The 20740-nt window shown below is 39.1% G+C and overlaps 1 protein-coding gene across 1 annotated transcript in view; it reads right to left on the bottom strand.

Moving 5' to 3' along the window:
• Positions 1 to 4633, bottom strand: part of TANC1 (tetratricopeptide repeat, ankyrin repeat and coiled-coil containing 1) — a gene marked incomplete at its 5' end in the record, with an annotated part of 61761 nt that extends 57128 nt beyond the window's left edge. The window contains one exon of the mRNA XM_080621850.1: positions 4573 to 4633. Coding sequence (XP_080477976.1) covers positions 4573 to 4633 — 61 coding nt within the window. The remainder of the gene's footprint in view (positions 1 to 4572) is intronic.
• Between the last annotated feature and the right edge of the window lie 16107 nt (positions 4634 to 20740).

Here is a 20740-nt window from a genome sequence, read left to right as displayed (position 1 = left end):
AGCAGAAAGAAATTTCCAACATAGAAAGAAACACAGGGTAGAAATAAAGAGATGAGATTATCTTAAATCTAGAAAATTAAGTCAATTAAACAAAGACAGACAAAAGGCAACGAAGAAGAAAAGGTGTGCCCTAAGCAGAAATGACAAGGACTACTGAGAGTCACTCTGGTAGGCTCCTGATCAAAAATACTAGTTCTGCCACTTCTTAATAGAAAGATACCTTTGAAGGAATCTCTAAAGGACTTGATAACTCTTACAGAGTTTAAAGAGATAATATTTATTTGATGTTTACAACCTGACAAAGAGAACAAAATACCAAATTTTTACTTTGTTTTTGAGACTGAATTAAAACCTTGAGAAACAAAAGACAAATGGAGAGAGTAACTGCTGTGTATTTCCAGCTCAGTGTACATGAGGTATTATAAAAGCAGAGATTACTTTCTAGGACACAAAAGTTAATGTTCCTGTCTGCCCTCGTCCTGGTTGGTTCCAAACATTCACAAAAGATTTGCTTTCAATTAGTTCGATCTGACAGGTGCAGATTGTAGGGTTTTCCCCCTTGAGTTCTGTCCTTTACTAAGTATGTACACATAACTTCAATGGAAGGAAGGGAGACAAGACAAAATAAAAATCAATCTACAGATACTTATTTTCATAGAATAGAAGTAATTTGTCTGAAGGGGTGTAAAGACAGGTTGCTTTATAGTGCAGAAAACCTGAAAAAAGCTGGATGTAAAAGTTAGATGCCTGGGTCAAAAACCTCCTTTCTCTGAAATTCTGTTCCTTTGGCACATCAGCTTACCCAAGTACAGTATCAACCACCTTCTCTTCATATCCATGTTTAGAGGTAAGTTTAGTAAGTTTTGTGTTGAAAAGTTGTTCTATGCATACACAATATACTGTCACTAGTGGCCTCTTTTCATCTACGCTCATCTATGTTTGCAGATACACACAAATTTTGCTTCATTCGGGTTTTACCTAATCCTACAACAGCCACCTACCTATCAAGGCCTCCCAGCAACACCTAAATCAACACATTTCAATAAAAGAAGAAGAATTACTCATGAAAAAACTGCAGGGTCTGAGCCCAACTATGCGTTACTAACATACTGCTACTGGAGCAGCCTATGGTGCCATTTTTCTATCCAAAAGTGAGATTTCCACGTGACAGTCTTCCATCTGATTTAGGCAGAAGTTGTTTATAAAAACCACCAGTCTTTAGCATAGCACTTCAGTCTCCACCAAAAAGCAGGAACCCTAAGTCTTGCATCCCTTTTTTTCCAAGATAACCCTCAATTAAAAAAGTTATTAAAAATTGTAATTAACATACTCAGCAGCTAGATTTCAAAAATTATATGCACACTTCAGATCTTGAGCCCTTACATCTGGGCAAATGAGGAAATTCCAACATCAAAATCCATACAAGCTATTTAAAAAAAAAACAATCCTCATTTCTTTTTGTTCTTCAACCTTTTTAAAGACTTCAATGCTACAGTTATGCCTTCAATCCAGGAAAAGAAATGCCACTCCTATTTGCACTGGTTCCACAAGGCTAACACATGTAAAACCAATAAGATACAGTTAATGCACAAACAGGAAGCTCTATTCAGTAAAACAGGAATCATCCCACTCAGATTTGAATTACACAGACTTCCAGGCATTCCTTTTATGCACGAGTAAACCCATGGGACAACAGGGCTTACTTCAGTTTAAGAACAAGCTTTTGCAGTTTAGCTTAAACCTCTTCCAATTCAACTTCAGTCACAGTGAAACAATCCCAGTGGTCTGGCCAGAGACTTCAGGAGTTACTGTTCTTCAACACCTCAGCATCTCTCATCTGTCTATTAGGATACAAAGTATGAGAGATTTACTAAAAACACCTTAGCAGAACTTTGCAAGCACACTCACACAGTCAATTCTGGAACAGCTGTGGCAGCTTAAAATATTACTACCTTCCAGCTGTTCAGCATTATTCCTAAACTGGGTACATAGTGAAAACAGATCACAGGAGTCTTCCTGATCAAGTTTAGTCTGGCACTGCTGAGCTGTGTTCACTCATCTACTTCCTACTACATTCTGAAAAACCTGAAAACTTCTTCAAAACTTCATAAGCAAAAAAATCAAACCTATGTGTCCACAAAGTTGAGAGAAGCATCTAAACTTACTACTTCATTACTCTCTTAAATGGTAGCTAGAAGGGAGGATGTTTCCACATTAACTGTCTCTCAGGTCAGCTTCCATCATTAGCATGCATTTGCACTATCTTCAGAGTTCTTTAGTAAATTTTAAGAGCAGCTGCTGTTAATGAAGACCTGAAGGACCATGAAATGGGACAACTCTACAATTAAAAAAAATCCCATTTCTCATTGTTGAGTTTAACGACCAGGGAGAGGAGCAAGCAAAAAATAAGTTCTGCAAAGCCTAATGGCTCCTTTGCTTGCTTCACATCTTTTCTGAAAGCTGAGAAATGTCTTACAGCTGAAAGAGTTGGAAGGTCCTTTGGAACAAAAGAGAAAACTATTAAACTGAATACAACTTTGCAGGAAGTCCTGGATGTAACAGAATGGAACGCACACATTTCTTCTCAAACTTTTCACAACATCTTCAAATGCAAAATAAGCCAAAATCTCTGCAATATACTGTATAAATTACTTCCTTTCAAAAAGTGAGTCCTGCACTCCTTCTTACTCCAGGTTTCATCAGTCAAGCATTATTATTGCCAATACTTAGGATTCCTTAACATTCAATTCATACATGAAACTCTAAAGCTTTGCTTAAAAACCAAACCAAAAAACTCACAAAAATGAAACCAAGGAGTCCCACACTCTAACACTCCCCTTAGTGTTCAGAAATACAGCATCACTGTGTTTCCAAAAACAACGGGAGAAAATCCTTTCTTTGCTCACATTAATCCAGACAGATGTGATGAGATCCTAAAATAAAAAAAATGAATATTTGCTTTTTGACCTACAGGAAAAAGCTTTTTCAAGCTTCAGGTTTTAATCAAAGCCTGGTTGAAGCTCTGTTCCAAACAGCCTGATTTTCCTTTTGAGCTTAAACCAATTTCCATCTAGCATTTTAAGGAAAAATGTACCAATGAAAGCCTCACCACAGGAATCTTTAGCCCACAATGTTTAAACAACTCCAGCTGGTAACTTCAAGTCAGCAGTATACACAAAATTAACAGGATGCCTTTCGTCTTGCTCTGTGATCACTTCTGTGCATCTTTGATCTAGTGTCAATGGTTTTTCTTTTCAGGATAGCTCTCATCCTTCAGTCACTCAGAAAGAAACCCTGGTTGAGTGTAAACTTCAGAGGACCACAAGAATTTCCTGAAGAACACATTACCTGCCAGATGAACACAACTGCTTTTTGCAAAAGAACACTCAAAATGCCGTCCCCTTGTGGGGCTCAGAATAACTCAGTATAGTTTTAAAAGCTGCAATGCAACCTACATATATAACTTGTTTGCCAAATAAAATACGACTGCATTGTTTTAAAAGCCTTAAAAAGCATGAATGGGTTAGTCTATATTCTACTTACAATATTAAAGGAATATATGGCTTATTCTTTTTTTTATTCTGAGAGTAATAAATTTGTATTGCCAGACAGCATAAAGTCATTCTTTACAGATAATTTAGGCTATAACTTATCAGAAAATCAGATGTATTAGCCAATATTAACAGTCTGAAGTTAAAAATTTAACTGTGAAGAAGAGATAACTGTCCCTCAGGTCCGTCAGCCTTCTAGCTACTGCAGCAAAGATTTCATCATGGCCTGCACAGAGCCTGCAGTTTTAATGCTCAACTGCCAGCACCTGCACTTCTGTAACTATTGTTCCTTTTCAAAGGATATTGCTGCTACTTCGCTGCACTCAAAAATGGCAATTAAACAGCTCTTAGTTACCCTTTTTCCTGAAAAGCAATACAGGTAAGTAGTGGCTTTCTAAATTTATGATTAATAGTAAAGTAAGCTTTAAAGTAAAATTTATTAACGATTTAACCTTCAAAAATCTCTGTAGTTAAATCAAAGACTAGAATATGACAGAAGTTTGATAACCAACTTAAAATGTTTTCACTAAATTTGTTGTCAATAAATTTTTGTCTAAATTAATGAATAATAAAAATTCTATCCCACATAACACATATGGGCTTTTTTCTATGATATAATTAAGTAGTTTTAAATATATTTCCACAGTTCAGGGTTCTGAACCTCTGGCTTTGGACCATATTTAAGCTGGCAGAACAATACACACAGCCCTCAGTAATTCTTTGATAAGAACCAAGAGCAACCTGCTCCCATCTGCCCTTCTGGGCAGCGATTTGGGAAGGACTGCACTGGATACACCTTCCAGGAAGCTTCAGATCTGCTCCTAAGCTATGCATGTGAGCAATGCAGGCAAAATTGAGCAGAGGGCCAAGGGCTGACAGACCTCCCTGCCACTGGCGTCAGCACAGGAGTCTCCCACAGCCCTTGAGATAGGCCATCATTGCTGGGACAGAATACATTTAATTGCTGGATTTATAACGCACAACTCATCTACATCATGAAATATGTTATTAATATTCATACCTGAGTCTTTCTTGTTCCCTTTTCCACCCTCTCGGCTCTTTTTTAAAACTGCCTTTAACATTTTAAATGTTGCTCCTAAAGGATAACAAACAGAAACAAAAATAAATGTAACATTAATAACATGCATTCACACAAAACCAAACAAAGTAAAGATAGGGTCAATGCAAACAAAACAGTGAGGCAATCAGAAGAAACTTTCTGATAGTTACATTTATTTTTTACAACGTAGCTTGATTAAGCAAATTCCTGATGCACAAGGAATGTTTCAATATTTGAACTAAGCAATTAGAGTTCACTGTCTTCTCATACAGAAAAATAATACAGCATTCTCCACATTCCACATATAATTAAGGCTATAAAGCTAAACACGGAGTAAGATAGGGAAAGACACTGGTGAAAATAAAGCAGAATAAAGGGCTAACTCCTGACGGGAGTTTATCAGTGTCGTCAGAGGAGCAAGCAGCATGTTGGAAACCTGCTGCCAGCTGGAGACTCCAAACTGCAGGTGTGTGGAACAGATGGGTGACATGGAACATGGTATCACCACACAACTGTTCCTTACCTATATGCAACACACTGCTGACCAACACAGAAACAGCTGAATAAATTCCCTACATCACTGCCCTGCTATGTACATGCCCCTGTGCCCATCTATCCATGCCTGTGAGCACACACATTTCTGCCTTCCACATCTCAAATTTAACAATCAACTTACAGTGAGCAGCAGCTGCAAATTACAGAGGATTAATAATTTTAAGAAAAAATACATTCAGGATGTAAACCTGGCAGACAGTTAAGCTGCTTCACATAAGTATATTCAGTCACAAAGCTAGGAAAACAGAATAAAAGGAATTATGAAGGCCACTTCTTTCCCAAAAAGCTTTCTGGTGCATCTGTAAAATTCTAATTTCATTTGTTTTCTCTATCAAAAAAAGAAAAAAAAAAATTCCAAAAAGCCTCCAGCATAGGAAATGCAACAGGAAGGAAAAAAAAAAAAAAAAGTATTCTGACTATGCTGGTTTACATAATGGATCGCCATAAAACCCACATGGAATCAACAGGAAAAGCAAGAGTCTTCCATTCAAAAAATATGGGTTCTTCAGAAAGTTCACTTCTCTTTATGAAATAAAGCAGAAAGAAAAATTGGTACAACACGGTTCTTAAGCTTCTACGAATAACCTGAAGCACATACAACACATACTCATTAGAAAGCTGTGAGGTTTCTCAAGCCTGTATTGTATTTAATGCCCAGATCCCTGGGTCAGTTCCATGCACACAGGTGGCTGTTTTTCGTGTGGCAGAGCAGCACCTCAAGCAAGGTGTAATGATGAGTTACACTCCTTAGGATCACACATCACACCACTAGTAACATGGTTTAGTGCTGGACTTGGCAGTCCTGGGGTATGGGGTTCGGACTTGATGATCTTAAAGGTCTTTTTAACCTAGTTGATTCTATGATCACATGGCAAGCCTGCAGCAAACACGCTACCTTCTGTGCGGTGTCTTGGGCAAAGTATCTAAGGACTGCACACAGAAAGCAAAAGCAAAATTTAGCTGCAGCTCTGGTCACTTCCTTTGAAATGCCATATACTTCATGTTCCCCAACAGCTAATTACTGGGGGATGAGAAAGACAGCTAAGTACTGTATCTCCACTCTCACTCACCATGTGTTCCCCACTCGCTTCCCCTTTCCCAGTACTTAATCTCTTCTAGTTTTGCAAAGGCAAAAAGAAGCACTCCTCCCTTACACAACAGCTCTCACAAAAAGCAGTAACAAGGAAAAACAAGTCATGGCCTCGGGTACACAGTTACAAAAAAAAAAAGAAAAAAAAAAAAAGGATTTTCTGAGAGACTCAGACACAGTCAGCTGGAAACAGCCTGATGATACAAGAAAATAAACCACTTTCATAAGTTGTATGAAGACCAGCACAGCCCCTAAAACAAAGAAAGTCATTATTCCACTCTGTGTCGTACTAAGGAGGCCTCTGGAGGAGCCTTTGTCCCATTGCGTGCTCCAGAATTCAGGTCTGGAGCAGGTGGAGGGAATGTAGAAGATAATGCCAAAGATCATCAGTCTAGACACTGCAATTGTATTTTTAAGAGCAGAAGACTTGAGGAGAGACCTAACCTCATTAGCCTGTTATATATTTTAAGACTGTTACACAGAAGGGAACAATCTATCCTATATATCAACTCTTGACAGACCAAGTAATACAGAAGTTAGGAAATTAGAAATTTAAAGGCTGGATCACACAATCAAAATTTGTGCTTCTTTTATGCATAAACTGTGCTAGAATCTTCCATTCTGTAAGCATGTCCTGTCTGCTCCCCTGGTACGAAGGACAGCCAGATGCAAACTAAGACCTTGCTTAACCTAGGAATGCCCTTGCACACTGCCTGGGCCCCGGAATGCTACACTTCATTCCTAGCTCCACCACAGGGCCAGTATCACACACAGAGGCAAAGGACCACTCAAACACCTTAAACATATTTTTTTCTAAAATCCAAATGGTTCACTTCCCAAGTTTATTAAGTATTCTTTCAGAATAGCTTCCTCCTTGTGCACATCATGTGGGTAGCAGTGGCTGTAAAAACAGGCACATCCAGCGCGCACTGCATATACTTCAGCTGTACAACTTACTACTACAAGTGCTGCAGTGAACGTTCTTTGCTCAAAGACCAGGCTTCTCTGATGCTTCCTAAATCACAGAACTGTGTAAAAGTACTGCTGAGTACAGCACTGCTACTGGACAGCTGTAATAGCCATTTCCTACCTATCAGCCAAACTCAGCACCAGCATTCTCTTTCCTACCTTCCTGATCACCATTTTTAAAAGGGTCTTTCTAATTTCAATACAAAAGTCTTAAAAGAAAGAAAAAAACCCACAAGAGGTTTACGACAAGAGGCAACAGCTTCAAGCTGCGTTAGGGGAGGTTTGGGCTGGATATTGGGAAAAATTTCTTCAGAGAGAGGATAATCAGGTATTGGAACAGGCTGCCCAGGACAGTGGTGAAATCACTGTCGCTGGAAGTGTTCAAAAACCATGCAGATGAGGCCCTCAGTGACATGGTTTAGTAGTAGTCTTGGCAGTCCTGGCATAAAGGTTGGACTTGATGATCTTAAAGGTCTTTTCCAACCTAGCTGATTCTATGATTCTATGAAAAACCACAGAGAAACAAACAAACAAACAAACAAAAACCTACAAAAAACCAAACCACCAAACAAAACCACCTCACAAAAACTGAAAGCAACTGCTGTGATTCACCTCAAATCCTTCCAGTCACTTCACACCATTAAGATACTGGTCCTTGCATGAGTTTGGAATGATCATAGACTTTGTGCTTCATATTTAAACACTGGTCATTTGTCCAAAAACCTAGATATACAAGTTTCACCTTAATCTTACAACTTGAAGGTCTTGCATTCTTTGGAACCCATCTTTACATGTAATTGGACAGTTCCCTTAAGTTAAAATTTTCTCAGGTCATTTCAGTACATTGTAATTGAGGTAATTGTACTCAACGGTATTGTAGCTTTTAATGTTACTAGTAAGCATTCATGGGTTGTTAGACCATTTAGTGAAGAAAACAGTGTTCAATCATATAATTCAAGGCTGAAGCATAAAGTGTATGTAGAAGAATGGGAAGTCAAATTAGAGCTGCAGAGACATTCTTAATTTGGCATTTCCCAACTTCTGCCTGGGTTTGAAATGTTAATGGTTCCTCTACAATTACTCAGTGTATATTGTACCAAACCCCAATGCTGTATGGTAAATTTTACTTACAAATATTTTAAAATCTTTAAAGTCTTGCTGAACAGTAGTGACTTTATTAAAATTCAACTGGTATCACCACACAAAAAAGGAAGAAATAGCACCTGAAGTGCTGCTAAAGTTCACAGAGCATGTCTCATCTAGGTCTGCCCTACAGAGATACGGGCATGTTTTTTGTTGTTTTTTTTTTCTTTCTTTCCAAAAGTGATACAGCTTAGTGGTGTAACGCAACCGGAACCAAATACAAGAACGTAATTATTAAAGAGTTTGGCTTCACAGAGCTGATCATCATGGGGGGAGCCTACTGCAAGTGAAGACAATAACACTTGATGCAAGAGAACTGGATCTTTCTTAAGAAAAATATGGTAATCGTAAACCGCATTTAAAGCATCTTGAACAGGTGCAGTGCTAAAGAAACCTTCCTTAGCAGCTCAAAGAGAAATGTGAGCTTAAAAATAGCCAGTGGAAAAGTAATGGGTGTGAGGAGTAATCCAATGAACAAAGAGGCAATGAGCACAAACTGAAACACAGGAGGTTCCCTCTGGACATCAGGAAAACCTTCTTACTGTAAAGGTGCCTAAGCACTGGCACAGGTTGCCCAGGCAGGTTGTAGGGCCTCCCGTCCTCCTTGGAAGTGTTCAAGGACCATCTGGATGTGGTCTTGGACAAGTGGCTTTAGGTGACCCTTCCTGAGAAGGGAAGTTGGACAAGGTGATTTCCCGCAATCCCTTTCAACCTCAGCCCTTCTGTGATTAATGATGATGTTGAGCGGGATTAGAGTCAATACTGACAAACAGGGTGCACCACTAGTTACTGGCTTCTATTTAGCCTTTGTACCCCTGACCACGTGTTGCATGCATTTCACACTGTACCATTTACAATGCACTATTCCCTTTGAGCCTATACATCCTGTAGGCCATTAGACTGCATGTACAGCTTTTAAAGGATAACCCCCCCTCACACTCCAAAAAAGAGAACTGCCTTGAAATGTATCTAACATACTGAGGGAGGGGGATGGGAATAGCAGGAAATACAACAGTAAACCCCTTAGGTTGGTTCAAATATGTTCCCTTTGTCCAACAAAACTCACCTCAGATCAAACTCCTAGCAGAGGCAGCATACAAACCAGCTCAGGGGCTACAGAGAGGACACTTTCTGCCTCTGAGGAGAACAGCATGGACTAGAATAAAACCATTACAGAAGCTGTAGTGTAGTAAAAAGTACATTCTACCTCCCTCACTCTTACTTTAAATGGCATATGCCTCCCAGTACTACAAGATCAAAAAATTATAATTATTAGACTCCAAAAGGAAAGAAAAATATCTCTAAGCATCTAAATACACAAACACCCTCTCCCAGATTACCTCCTGAGATAAGACATCAAAGAAAACAGAAGGCCAAATATATTTATTGCATTCTCCTTTTTAAATACAAATATTTTTCTTTTCTTTTCCATACTTTAACCATGTGCCATGTTAGAAAGTCTGCATTATGCAATGGTAGATTTGGAGTTGTTAATGAATTTCAGAATCTGAGTACAATATTCTACATAGCTAGATCAGAGTGGCAAATAAAAACAAAAACAAAAAAAAGAGACAGAACACTTATACAAACACATTATATTTAACTTTCTTATTTTGCAAACATGGCAAGTATAAATTTCCTATTAGGCAGAACAAAGAGGCTTGATACAGAACTGAAATTTTACAGTATATATCACTCCTGTTCTTAGGATACAGGTTAGGGGTAATAAGAGATCAAACAAAAGGAATCAAGGACAATTCCATCCTAGATTTTCTCTTTTTGGAATTGAGGACAACTTCCCTGCTGTGCAGACAGTTGGTTCTCCAAGGATCTGTTCCACTACAGAACAGAAATGGCACGCGAGACAGTTGCTTATTGAGACACATACTGTGCCAATGCAAAAATTGCCCATTATCTGGAAGCAAAGTACATTTCCTGCTTTCTCCCCTATAAAATGCAAAAATGAAAGATAAAACACTTCCAAAGAAATTCACCTTTTGGTATATCAATTACACTCAAGGAGAGACAAAGCCCTAAGGGCTCTCAGCAGGCAGAAAAATACAACAAAATAAACTGTCCTTAGGCCAGTACCTTAGGCTTTTCTACATTCATTCACATTCCACAAACATGTGTACTTGAACCATTTAGAAAAAGAACCAAATATTACAGTTTCAAAATCCTCATTACAAATAAGCTATGTGTTTTTTTAAATAACCAAACCAAACCAAAAAGCCCAACACCAAACTTAGTTACACAAACTGTAAAGCTTTAGGACAGGTATTCAAAAGCATTTCAGCTTCAGATAAAAAATTTATTCATACCCATCCTTAACACTTTGAGAAGACTGATTGAGCTCAACAGCGGGGGGAGGGGAAGGGGGGGGGGGAGAAAAGGGGAGGGGGTAAGAGAATGTCTCCTTCACAGGTTGACCACCCAAAAAGGAGAAAAAAAATGTGTAATTGCTAAGCACTTCTATTATATACCTCTCAAAGTATAAAGGTGGCGACCACACTGGGAACATAAGCCAGATCAGTTCCATGATCAATGATTCTATTGTATTACAAGTCATTACCATAAAGTACAATGAGACAAGAACCTTAGCCCAAAACCCCCACTTGACAGAATCATAGAACAGTTAGGGTTGGAAAGGACCTTAAGATCATCAAGTTCTATACCCCCCTGCCATGGGCAGGGACACCTCACACTAAACCATGTCACCCAAGGCCTAATCCAACCTGGCCTTGAACACTGCCAAGGGTGGAGCATTCACAACCTCCCTGGGCAGCCCATTCCAGTGCCTCACCACCCTCTCAGTAAAGAGTTTCTTCCTTAGATCCAATCTAAACTTCCCCTCTTTAAGTTTTAACCTGTTACCCGTTCTCCTATCACTACAGTCCCTGATGAAGAGTCCATCCTCAGCATCCTTGTAGGCCCCCTTCAGTTACTGGAAGACTGCTATGAGGTCTCCATGCAGCCTTCTCTTCTCCAGGCTGAACAGCCCCAACTTTCTCAGCCTATCTTCATACAGGAGGTGCTTCAGCCCCCTGATCATCCTCGTGGCCCTCCTTCAGACTTGTTCCAACAGTTCCATGTCCTTTTTATGTTGAGGACACCAGAACTGCACACAATACTCCAAGTGAGGTCTCACGAGAGCAGAGTAGAGGGGCAGGATCACCTCCTTTGACCTGCTGGTCACGCCAGCTGTAAGTAAGGTACAACATACTGAAACTGTGAGATCAGGAACAACAACTTTGAGAGCCAATAAATCAGCATTGTGATGAGGGACTATTAACACGAAACAATGAATGCTTATCACAAATACGATTAGATACACTCCGGTCAGATCTGTTGTTATCTTAATCCTCCATGCCCCACGTTGGGTGCCAAAAAGAACTGTCATGGTTTAAACCCAGGCCGTAAGTCAGCCAGCAGCCCTCCAGCTCACTCCCCCCATTTTCTTCCCCACGCCCCCCGGAGGGACGGGGAGGAGAATCAAAAAGAATGTAACTCCCACGGGTTGAGATAAGAACAGTCCAGTAACTAAGGTATAACACAAACCACTGCTGCTACCACCGATAATAATAATGATAAGGGAAATAACAAGGGAAGAGAATACAATACCACTCGTCGATACGCAGCCTGACCAAGCAGTGAACTCGCCCTTCCGGGTAACTCCCAGTTTACATCCTGGGCATGACATGCTGTGTTATGGAATACCTCTTTGGCTAGTTTGGGTCAGGTGTCCTGTCTCTGATTCCTCCCGGCTTTCGCTCCTCCCTGGCAGAGCATGAGACTCACAAAGTCCTAGGTCAAACCAAACATTTGAGCACTAACTAAAAACATCGGTGTTATCAGCACTGTTCTCAGGCCGAAAGTCAAAACCACAGCGCTGCATCAGCTACTAAGAAGGAGAAAAAATGACTGCTACTGCTGAACCCAGGACAACAGCAATACTGTATACTTCCTCATCCCTTGAAACAGACATGGGATACTGGATCTTGTTTTGTTTTAAAGATATTTGTATTAGTAAGGTATTTTCCAGTTAACGCTGGCATTTTGTCTTTTCTGAGCACATTGTATTTCTGCTTTCCCCACAACTAAGCTTAAAGAAAATCATTCACTAAGATTTCAAAAGTTTGCAGCTACTGAAATTGTTTTGCTTTGGTAAACAATTCAGTTTTAGGTTTTCTTAGTTCCAGTTTTTAAATTCTGCCCCTGAAACCACTTGTTTGTTGTTCAGTTAGGTTTTCAAGGCATTTTAAAATCTTTAACTGTCATTTCCATTTTTCAAAGGTATGAGATGTGGACTTGTTATCCAAGGGTCAGTATCAATAATGTTGCATAAGAAGGAAAATACCTCAACATGCTTTTGCTCATGCAATCAAAATATGGTAGCTGCCTACAAAACCAGATCCCCCATCGTAGCTCATGTCAAATACATTTTAAAATGGGTGCTGCCGTCCCACCAGTTCAACTGTCGCCTTCAGACACACACGACATTTCATACAACTGCCTTATACTCAGAGCATGAAGGGAAGGGGCAGGAAGTCCTTCAATTTAAGACTTCATTATGATCAGCTTTTTTATAAGTGAGGGACTCCAGAAGAGGACCAGGTTTATAAAATACAAATGGCAAGTTATGTAAATTGCTGGGAGCATAGACATACTTAATTTGTGAAAGATTAAGAATGAAGTAAACTTTTGTGTATTTCATTATCTACAAAATACCTTTTGAAAAGCAGGAAGACAGAAGAAAACATGTCTCCACATTTTCACTTTGCCTGTGAGTCTCCCTTCAAACTCAGCAACTTCCTTGCATAAGAATATTTTCCACGTATGGCAACTACCAACAGATACTAACATCAGTAACAAGATGATTCATAGCTTTTGTTCCCATTCTTAACTTTTTGTCCACCTTCCCCAGAGGTTACCAGCATGCATGTTTTAGACACATTACTATCACAGTGGGTTACTTTCAGAGATACAGCCATAAGAATCAATCGCTTCTGGAGAGGTCAAATAAACTAATCCTTCCAATGGGCTGTATTGAGCCAAATTCAAACAAATTCACTGAAGTTAACCAGCTGTTATTGAAATTATTTTACAATTATGGTCTTTACCCTTTTCTTTTGTAGGGAGATCAATGCAGATATAGAATTGACAAGCTATATGGCATTTGATCCTTATTCAATAACCTAATTATTATTAATCTTACCTGTGAGATATTCCCCCCATTCTTATCTGACACTCCTGAAAGCTATGCATCAATTTAACAGGACACTGTAAAAGAACACCAAGGTTTCCAATTTGCTGTTCATTTCTAAATAGTGGAATTCTGCCCTGAAGCACTATTAAAATACAATGAAAGAGGTGAAAGATGAGGAAGCGTGAGAAAGATCTCATTATCACGTAAGCTATTAGAATGTGCTTTTGCGGTAGCTTTTTTCCCACCAGTCTGGTTCTAGATTTGACTTCCCAGATGACACAGAAGTACCTATTCTATCCTGCAACCACCCAGTCTTCTGCTCTACTACTCTTTTACCCTACTGCTGATTATTTTGGCCAGTGTCTCCAAGGACTATCAATGCAGGGGAAAAGATGGTTGGTGTCTTCACTTGACTGCTGTCTAAATGTTCTTGGTCAGGTGCCAGATACTGGCGAAATTACTGTTTATCAGTTTTAAAGATTACCGTTCTTCAGCTACTTGTTACTACCCTGAAGCACTGAAGAAATTGATCTTGCACTGAAGCAGATGAAGAACATTCTCAAGCCAGAAATATTAACTTCAAAGGTCATAAGCACCTGTTTAACCTGAATGATTCAGCAATGATATGGATAAAGAATCATCAGCTGAATCATTTGCCTGTCCATGCTGGGGAAAAACAGCAGCAGTTGTCAACAGAGGAGCCATAAAATCTTAAAGACTTGCAGCTGTTTCTCATATGAAAAATATCTGACTACAGATGAGGTTGTACACAAATTTATTTGTCCCTTTCTTCTCCCATTCAGCCAAGCCCCTCCAGAGAAATGCCAAGATCATACCTTCCTATCATTTTCTACAGAACTTCCCCTTTCTTCAGTTATGAGCTACAAAAAAAGAAAAACAGAAAGAGACAAAAAAAAAAAAAAAAAAACAAACCCCACATCCAAATCAAACTGACAAAACCCAGGAAAAAACTCTGCTTCTCAGCTCTACTGAATTATTTATCCTTGCTATTTAGGCTTCTCTCTGAACCTCACCCCTCTAGCTCTTGTCATTTACAAGACACCGTCAAATTCTTCAAAGGATCAAAAGATCCACTGTGCTCTTCCAGTCTCATCTCATTTAGCCTAAACTCCACTTTCACCAGGATTGTTTTCTCCCTTCAGTTTTATTTTTAGCTATCACAGAAGTAAATTACATTCTATCATTCCACTGCCTTTTATTCCTAAATCCAATGAATTATCTCTCCTCCAACTTTGCAAGAAAGGGATCAGTGTGCATAGACTGCAGCAAAACAAGTTTTTACTTCAGGGGCCAAAAGGAGGTCAGTGGGTGTGGTGAGAGCAGAATGATGACAGGTAGGAAGAGGAAGACTGCTTGTCTTCAGCAACAATCCTCACCTCCATAAAAAGGTTACAAAACAGAAAATATAAAAAGCTGCCCTCCCTTTAAGTGGCAGGTCACTAGGCAGGGGCATTCCGGAATGAAATAATGTCACCAGGGTTCAAAAAAAGTCCTGAGGAAACAGAGTCATGAGCATCCCAGCCAGCAATCCCCCAGAACCAGTGGGCATCACAGCCAGTTTGCACTGAGGCAGGAGGAAGCAAAGGAAAATGAAATATAAATGGAAATTAAATTAATGAATGAAAATGAAATAAGTACATTTTTCCTTGCCTTTGTCATAATGGCCACTTTTATCCCATCTCTCTCCATCTTCCCATATTAAGAAACGAAAAGCAATAAACCCTCTGCTTCAAAATCGATTATTAAAGGGCAAAACAGTAGGCAAGAAAACTCACCACCTTCCAGCTGGCAGAAGTGACACCCTGCACACACCATGTCAGCAGAAAATCAAGAGCCTATAACTGTATGAAAACTAGGTCAGGAACTGCTATTTCAGCTTTACTAGCACACAGAAAATGCAAGGAAGACAAAAAAAACCACACTAACCAAAATCCTAACCCTATTACTCATAGTAATCACATCTTCTGTTACCCAGTAGTTGTATGTTATAGGTATGACAGCACCATCCTTTCCAGAAAGCATGGAAGATGAAGCGTACTGAAATAAAATGCACCTCTCGTTTCTCAACTGTCCTAATTTCCAGGTGAATGTCAGCAAGCTGCTTGTAAAACATGGTTCACTCCAAGCAGCCAAAAGTAACTGTAATGCAGAATGCTTCCATCTCACATTATACAGGCTGCAGTTCACGCAACTCAGCAGGCAAAACCATTTTCCTTCATCCCACCACTCTACATCAGTTTAAACCTGCTTCCTCCATACTGCTGCAATTCCAGACATTGTTTCATGACCCAGAAAACTGAAGACAAGATGATCTAGCAAAGTGAAAATGGGGAAAGACAGAACATCAGTATCTGCAATAACTGACCCAACATTTTAACAGACTGTGGTCTCTGGACTAGACAGGCATTATACAGTTTCTAGTATAGCCATTAGAACAGTTGTAGGTTCCCCCATGTCTTTAAAAAAGGCTCAACATGCAGCCTGTATGGGTTAGTCTTTGCAATATGTATTTAAGCAAGCTGCTCCAGCTCCTGTGAAACCACATGTACTATTAAGGAATCACTATGGTCTAGAAAGTTAAGTGAGGGAAGAAGCAGAAGAAATCAATTTAGATGTAACTAATATTTTTAGTGTTAAAGTCAAGCAGTATCAGAAGTAATACCTACTTTGCAAAAAAACTTTATTACTATAGGATAGCCTACAAACTTCCTATAATAGTACCAAACTGATCGGCTACACATCAAACCTGTAATAATTTTGGGCAGAATTTTCAAAGGGCTACGTAACACCTATTTCTGATCAGGGATCCTCTCTTCTTTGTGCTACAGCAAAGGGAAGAACACAATTTCTCCTACAGCATCAGGAGCGATGTATTCACCACATGAAAATTCTGAGCCCAGTGATGGCTCATTTCTTGTGCATGGCAACGCAATCCTACCAGCTGATTAAGAAACACTACCTGGCATATTGGATTTGTTATGCTTTAGAACTCACAAACTGTCTCCCCTACAGCTGTACATACAATTCCTATACTCTCCTCCACAGGAGAAAAGCACTAGATTTCATTTAGCAGACAGCAAAATGACATCATGACAGTTCAATTATTATCAATTTTCAGTACATGACATTTTTTTTAAGATGGTCAGTGTTTTCCCATCAGACAGCATACACAGAATTTGTCTACTATATTCCAGGAGAGAACTGGCTTAACCAAAACTCAGTTTTCTTTAAGTCATACCATCAGACTCCCCTCAAAGGATGGACAAGTTCTCCCATCATACAGTAGGCAAGTACGTGAATACTGCATTTCTTTCATACATCACTACTGGGAAGATTATACAGTCCACCCAGTGAGGCTGAATACCGATGACTTAATTTTCCTAGACTTACTAAATGCCACTAAAATCCATAAGCTTAGCAAATGAACTACTGCAGCTGAGATAGGCAAACCACCATCTGCTTGTTGGTTGTGGCTTTTAGACTATTGCTGACATAGAGAAACAAATAAATATTTCAACCACCTTAAGGCTTTAAGGAAGTTATCTCATGTAAAGGGATTTAATTTCATAAAATACTTTATTAGAAGAAATTATTAGGCTAAACACTTTCAACTTGCTTAACGCTTTCAATTTACCAAAAACTGCAGATGAGAAATCATATCCTACATAAACCTATCAACGTGCCTGTACGTAGTCTTATTTTCAGATTTAAGATGTGTATTTGAAGTCAGAGCCTGCAAAGCTGCCACTTCTATTCCTTTTCAGTTCAAAGAACACCAACTGAGATTTTCTCAACCTCAATATTTAAAAACCCCAAGAAAGTTAGGCCTGACCAAAGCAATGTCTTGAGAATTTCAGTGGAGTACACTGGTAAGATGAGGCAGCTCTCAAAACAGTACTCTAGGCAATATAAAAAAAAAAACAAAAAACAAACAAACGTGACTTCGAAGTGATCTGATGCTACAGGTCTCCTCCAGACCTACTAAACTAGCATGTGGTCCAATAAACACTGATTTCCATATTTGTTTCTTTTGTCTACAAAGCTACACATAACAAACCAGCAAACCAAAACAAGAACAAAGGAAAAAAACCATGAGGCAGCTCCACATGTGAAGAAACTTTGCTCAAAATGAGATGATTCTACCACTATACTATTTATAAACATGCAGCATGACAGTCTTCAGGCACACTTTTAGAGAGGGGATGTTTCTGTATACCTCAAGTGCCACCTGCTGCATCTACTGTAGCTAGTCTGGCAGCCGTGCCACTTCATATAAATAAAACTGTTTAATTTTTATTTATTATTTTTATTTATTAGTAAATGACACTGTTTAAAATAAAACAGAATAAAAAAATCACTGAGTTCTAATGACTTTAACAGACTGATGATCCTTTCAGAAAAGACAAACAAATTCCCTCCAAATGGTAAATGAAATCATTTGCTACGAAGCCAAAGCAGGCACTACCAAAACCTGACAGTATTTAATTAATAGATGCATACAACTCAAGGAAAATATTGTGGGACATAAAATGAAAATATGTTTGTCTAGAAGTGAAGGCTTCTTCCACAATCTTTCATCCACTGAGAAGCAAGTTCACAGTAAGCATGGACAGTTTTCCTGACAGAATTACTCTATACAACAATAGGAAAGGGAACCAGCCAAAATGTTGCTGAATTTACAGAGTACTGATACATACTGGCACCATACACTGCCTGACAAAAGCCAGTGCCGCACAGTCTTCAGGTATCAGCAGGGCAGATCACCACAGATGGTAAGAAAGTCTCTCAGTAGAGGAAAATTTTTGTGATAGTTGACAGTTGGTCCACTCAGGAGTTTGAAAACAAGGCTGAAACAAGTCTACAAGCGAAGGAGGCAGCAATACAGCTCCCTTCAGTTTGTCCACGCTGGTACATCATCTTTTAGCTCATGTGCTGGCTGTGTAACTTTCACTCCCATATTTAAACCAAAGCTAAGTATATTCCTGGATACTTTACCAATACATTAAGGAAACTATACAGCAAAGACATCAACAGCATTAATTACCATCACTCCCATCCAAGTGATGCAAAGTGGCAAGGAAGCAGTTTCGTTTGTGTAATTGGACATTGTGGACCCTCACACACCTTCAGGATTTCCTTCTCTGCTTTTTCATGAAATTTTCCCCTCTTTCAAAAAAGCTGTTGTTTTACTACTAATTTTCTCATAACACCACAGGCCTTCATTTTAGACACTGATGCCCAATACAGGTGCATGTTCTGGTCTATTTTTTTTTTTTACATGTCAGCTATCCTTAGAAATCCTGGCACAGTATGTTTTCTATAATCCCTAATCATAAAATACCTTATCTTGAAATGGCTGGGAATCACAGTCACTCACTTTTGCCAAAAACAAATGCAGAGCTCCATCCAAATTTGGTATACAAAGGACACATTAAATACTTCCTGCTTCACAGGCCTAAAAATAGAGACAAACATATCTATTATTAAGTAAGCATTTTTGGAGGTTTCAGTGTGATTTTTAAGATATACTAATCTGGTGTAAAATTGATGCTGCTACTTTCTTCATTAGGGTATGTATCTTCTAGCCTCAGTTACTAGAAGTAGATTGGCATGTGTGCAACAACAGCTTGAAATATCCATGATGACAAAAAGTAACCACAGTCATTAAGACTTCTTTGATTATGGTAGAGGAACAGAATGCTAGAGGTTGGAAGGGACCTCTGGACGTCATCTTGTCCAGCGCGCCTGCTCGAGTACGGCAAGTCATACAAGATGATCTTGGAAACCTGTATCAAAAATGCAATGCAGACAGAGTTCTTTCCTTCAAAAAATGCAACTGCCTAAATTGATTGGTTACCAAACAGATATTTGCACCCTCTCAAAAAAAAAAAAAAACACAAACAAAAAAAACACCAAAACAAAACAACAAAAACCACAAAACGTGGAGCCAGATGCAACTCCTACATGACCCTAAAAGGCAGGAATAAGTAGGACACAAAGCTCACACATACCAGGACTGTTATCATTGTCCAGAAAACATTAGCACAATTGAACACACACACACACACACACACGAAAAGCATAAAGCAGTAATCCAAGTGGATAAAATAAACTAGTGAATTTGAGAATTTAACAATTCTCAAGAATTGTTAGCCTAGAGACTAAACATTTAGTTGCATGATCTAGAAGGCAGGTGAATCAGAATGTACTCTAGGCATCTGTATATACTGCCTCTTCTTCCCCAGAGCATCTTAAAACATACTACAGCTCCTAACAGCCTGCAGGGAGGGTAGTACTCTTATGTCTATTTAATTTAAGAGGAACAAAAAGCAGTTTACTCAAAGTCATACTGGACAAGTCTTTACAAGATGGTCAAAGGGGTCAGCTGCGTATTTCTGCTACAGTTTTCTGTGTTCTCTGTGCTGCAGAGTCAGATGAGCAACAGAGACAACACAGGAAAAAGAACAGGATCTCATGGCTGGTACAGAAGGAAGGAAAACCACTCCTCTGAATCACAACAAACTGTTAGATTGGCTCAGCTGTCTCCTGAAATCTCACCCATAGGAATGTGGCAAAGCAGAAATACTACCCTTCCCACTTCTAATCTCAAGACCTTTTTTATGTCTGCTGTGAAATGTAAACCTTCCGTTTTTAATTATTTGATTATGCTGTTTTATGGACAAGACTCAGGCATTCTTCTACAGTGTAAACTACAAAGAAACACTCTAACATCCATATTCTTCCAATTCCTTTTCCCTTAAAGCGCTTCTCATTTTAATGTACAATGCAGTAGCATCAAGAGACCTTGTTACAATGTTAAAATTAGCTCTGTTTGAACATCTATGACAGGCAGTATCTCCCACAACAGACTTACAAGCAAGCCCTCCAGTCCTGCCACAACCCAACATGTGGTGTACTCTCTTTACAAAAGCAGACTACTAAAATCAATTAGATTATTCACATAAACTAGATACAGGTTTTAGCTTCTACAGACTTAGCCATAAGTCCACTACAGACCTCAGACTAGGGAGAACAAAATACATGGAACATCCCAGAGTCTGCTCTTGAAGAAAAATTAAAGGCTTGCCTATGCAAGGGGAAAAGTGCTCCACATTCACACCTTGCCTCATTCTGCAGTAACTCAC

The sequence above is a fragment of the Psittacula echo genome, assembly GCF_963264785.1.
Source record: "Psittacula echo genome assembly, chromosome: 6".
In the NCBI taxonomy this organism is placed as follows: Eukaryota; Metazoa; Chordata; class Aves; order Psittaciformes; family Psittacidae; genus Psittacula; species Psittacula echo.
Note: the sequence above shows the minus strand (reverse complement) of the source record. Positions and strands in the feature narration are given on the sequence as shown.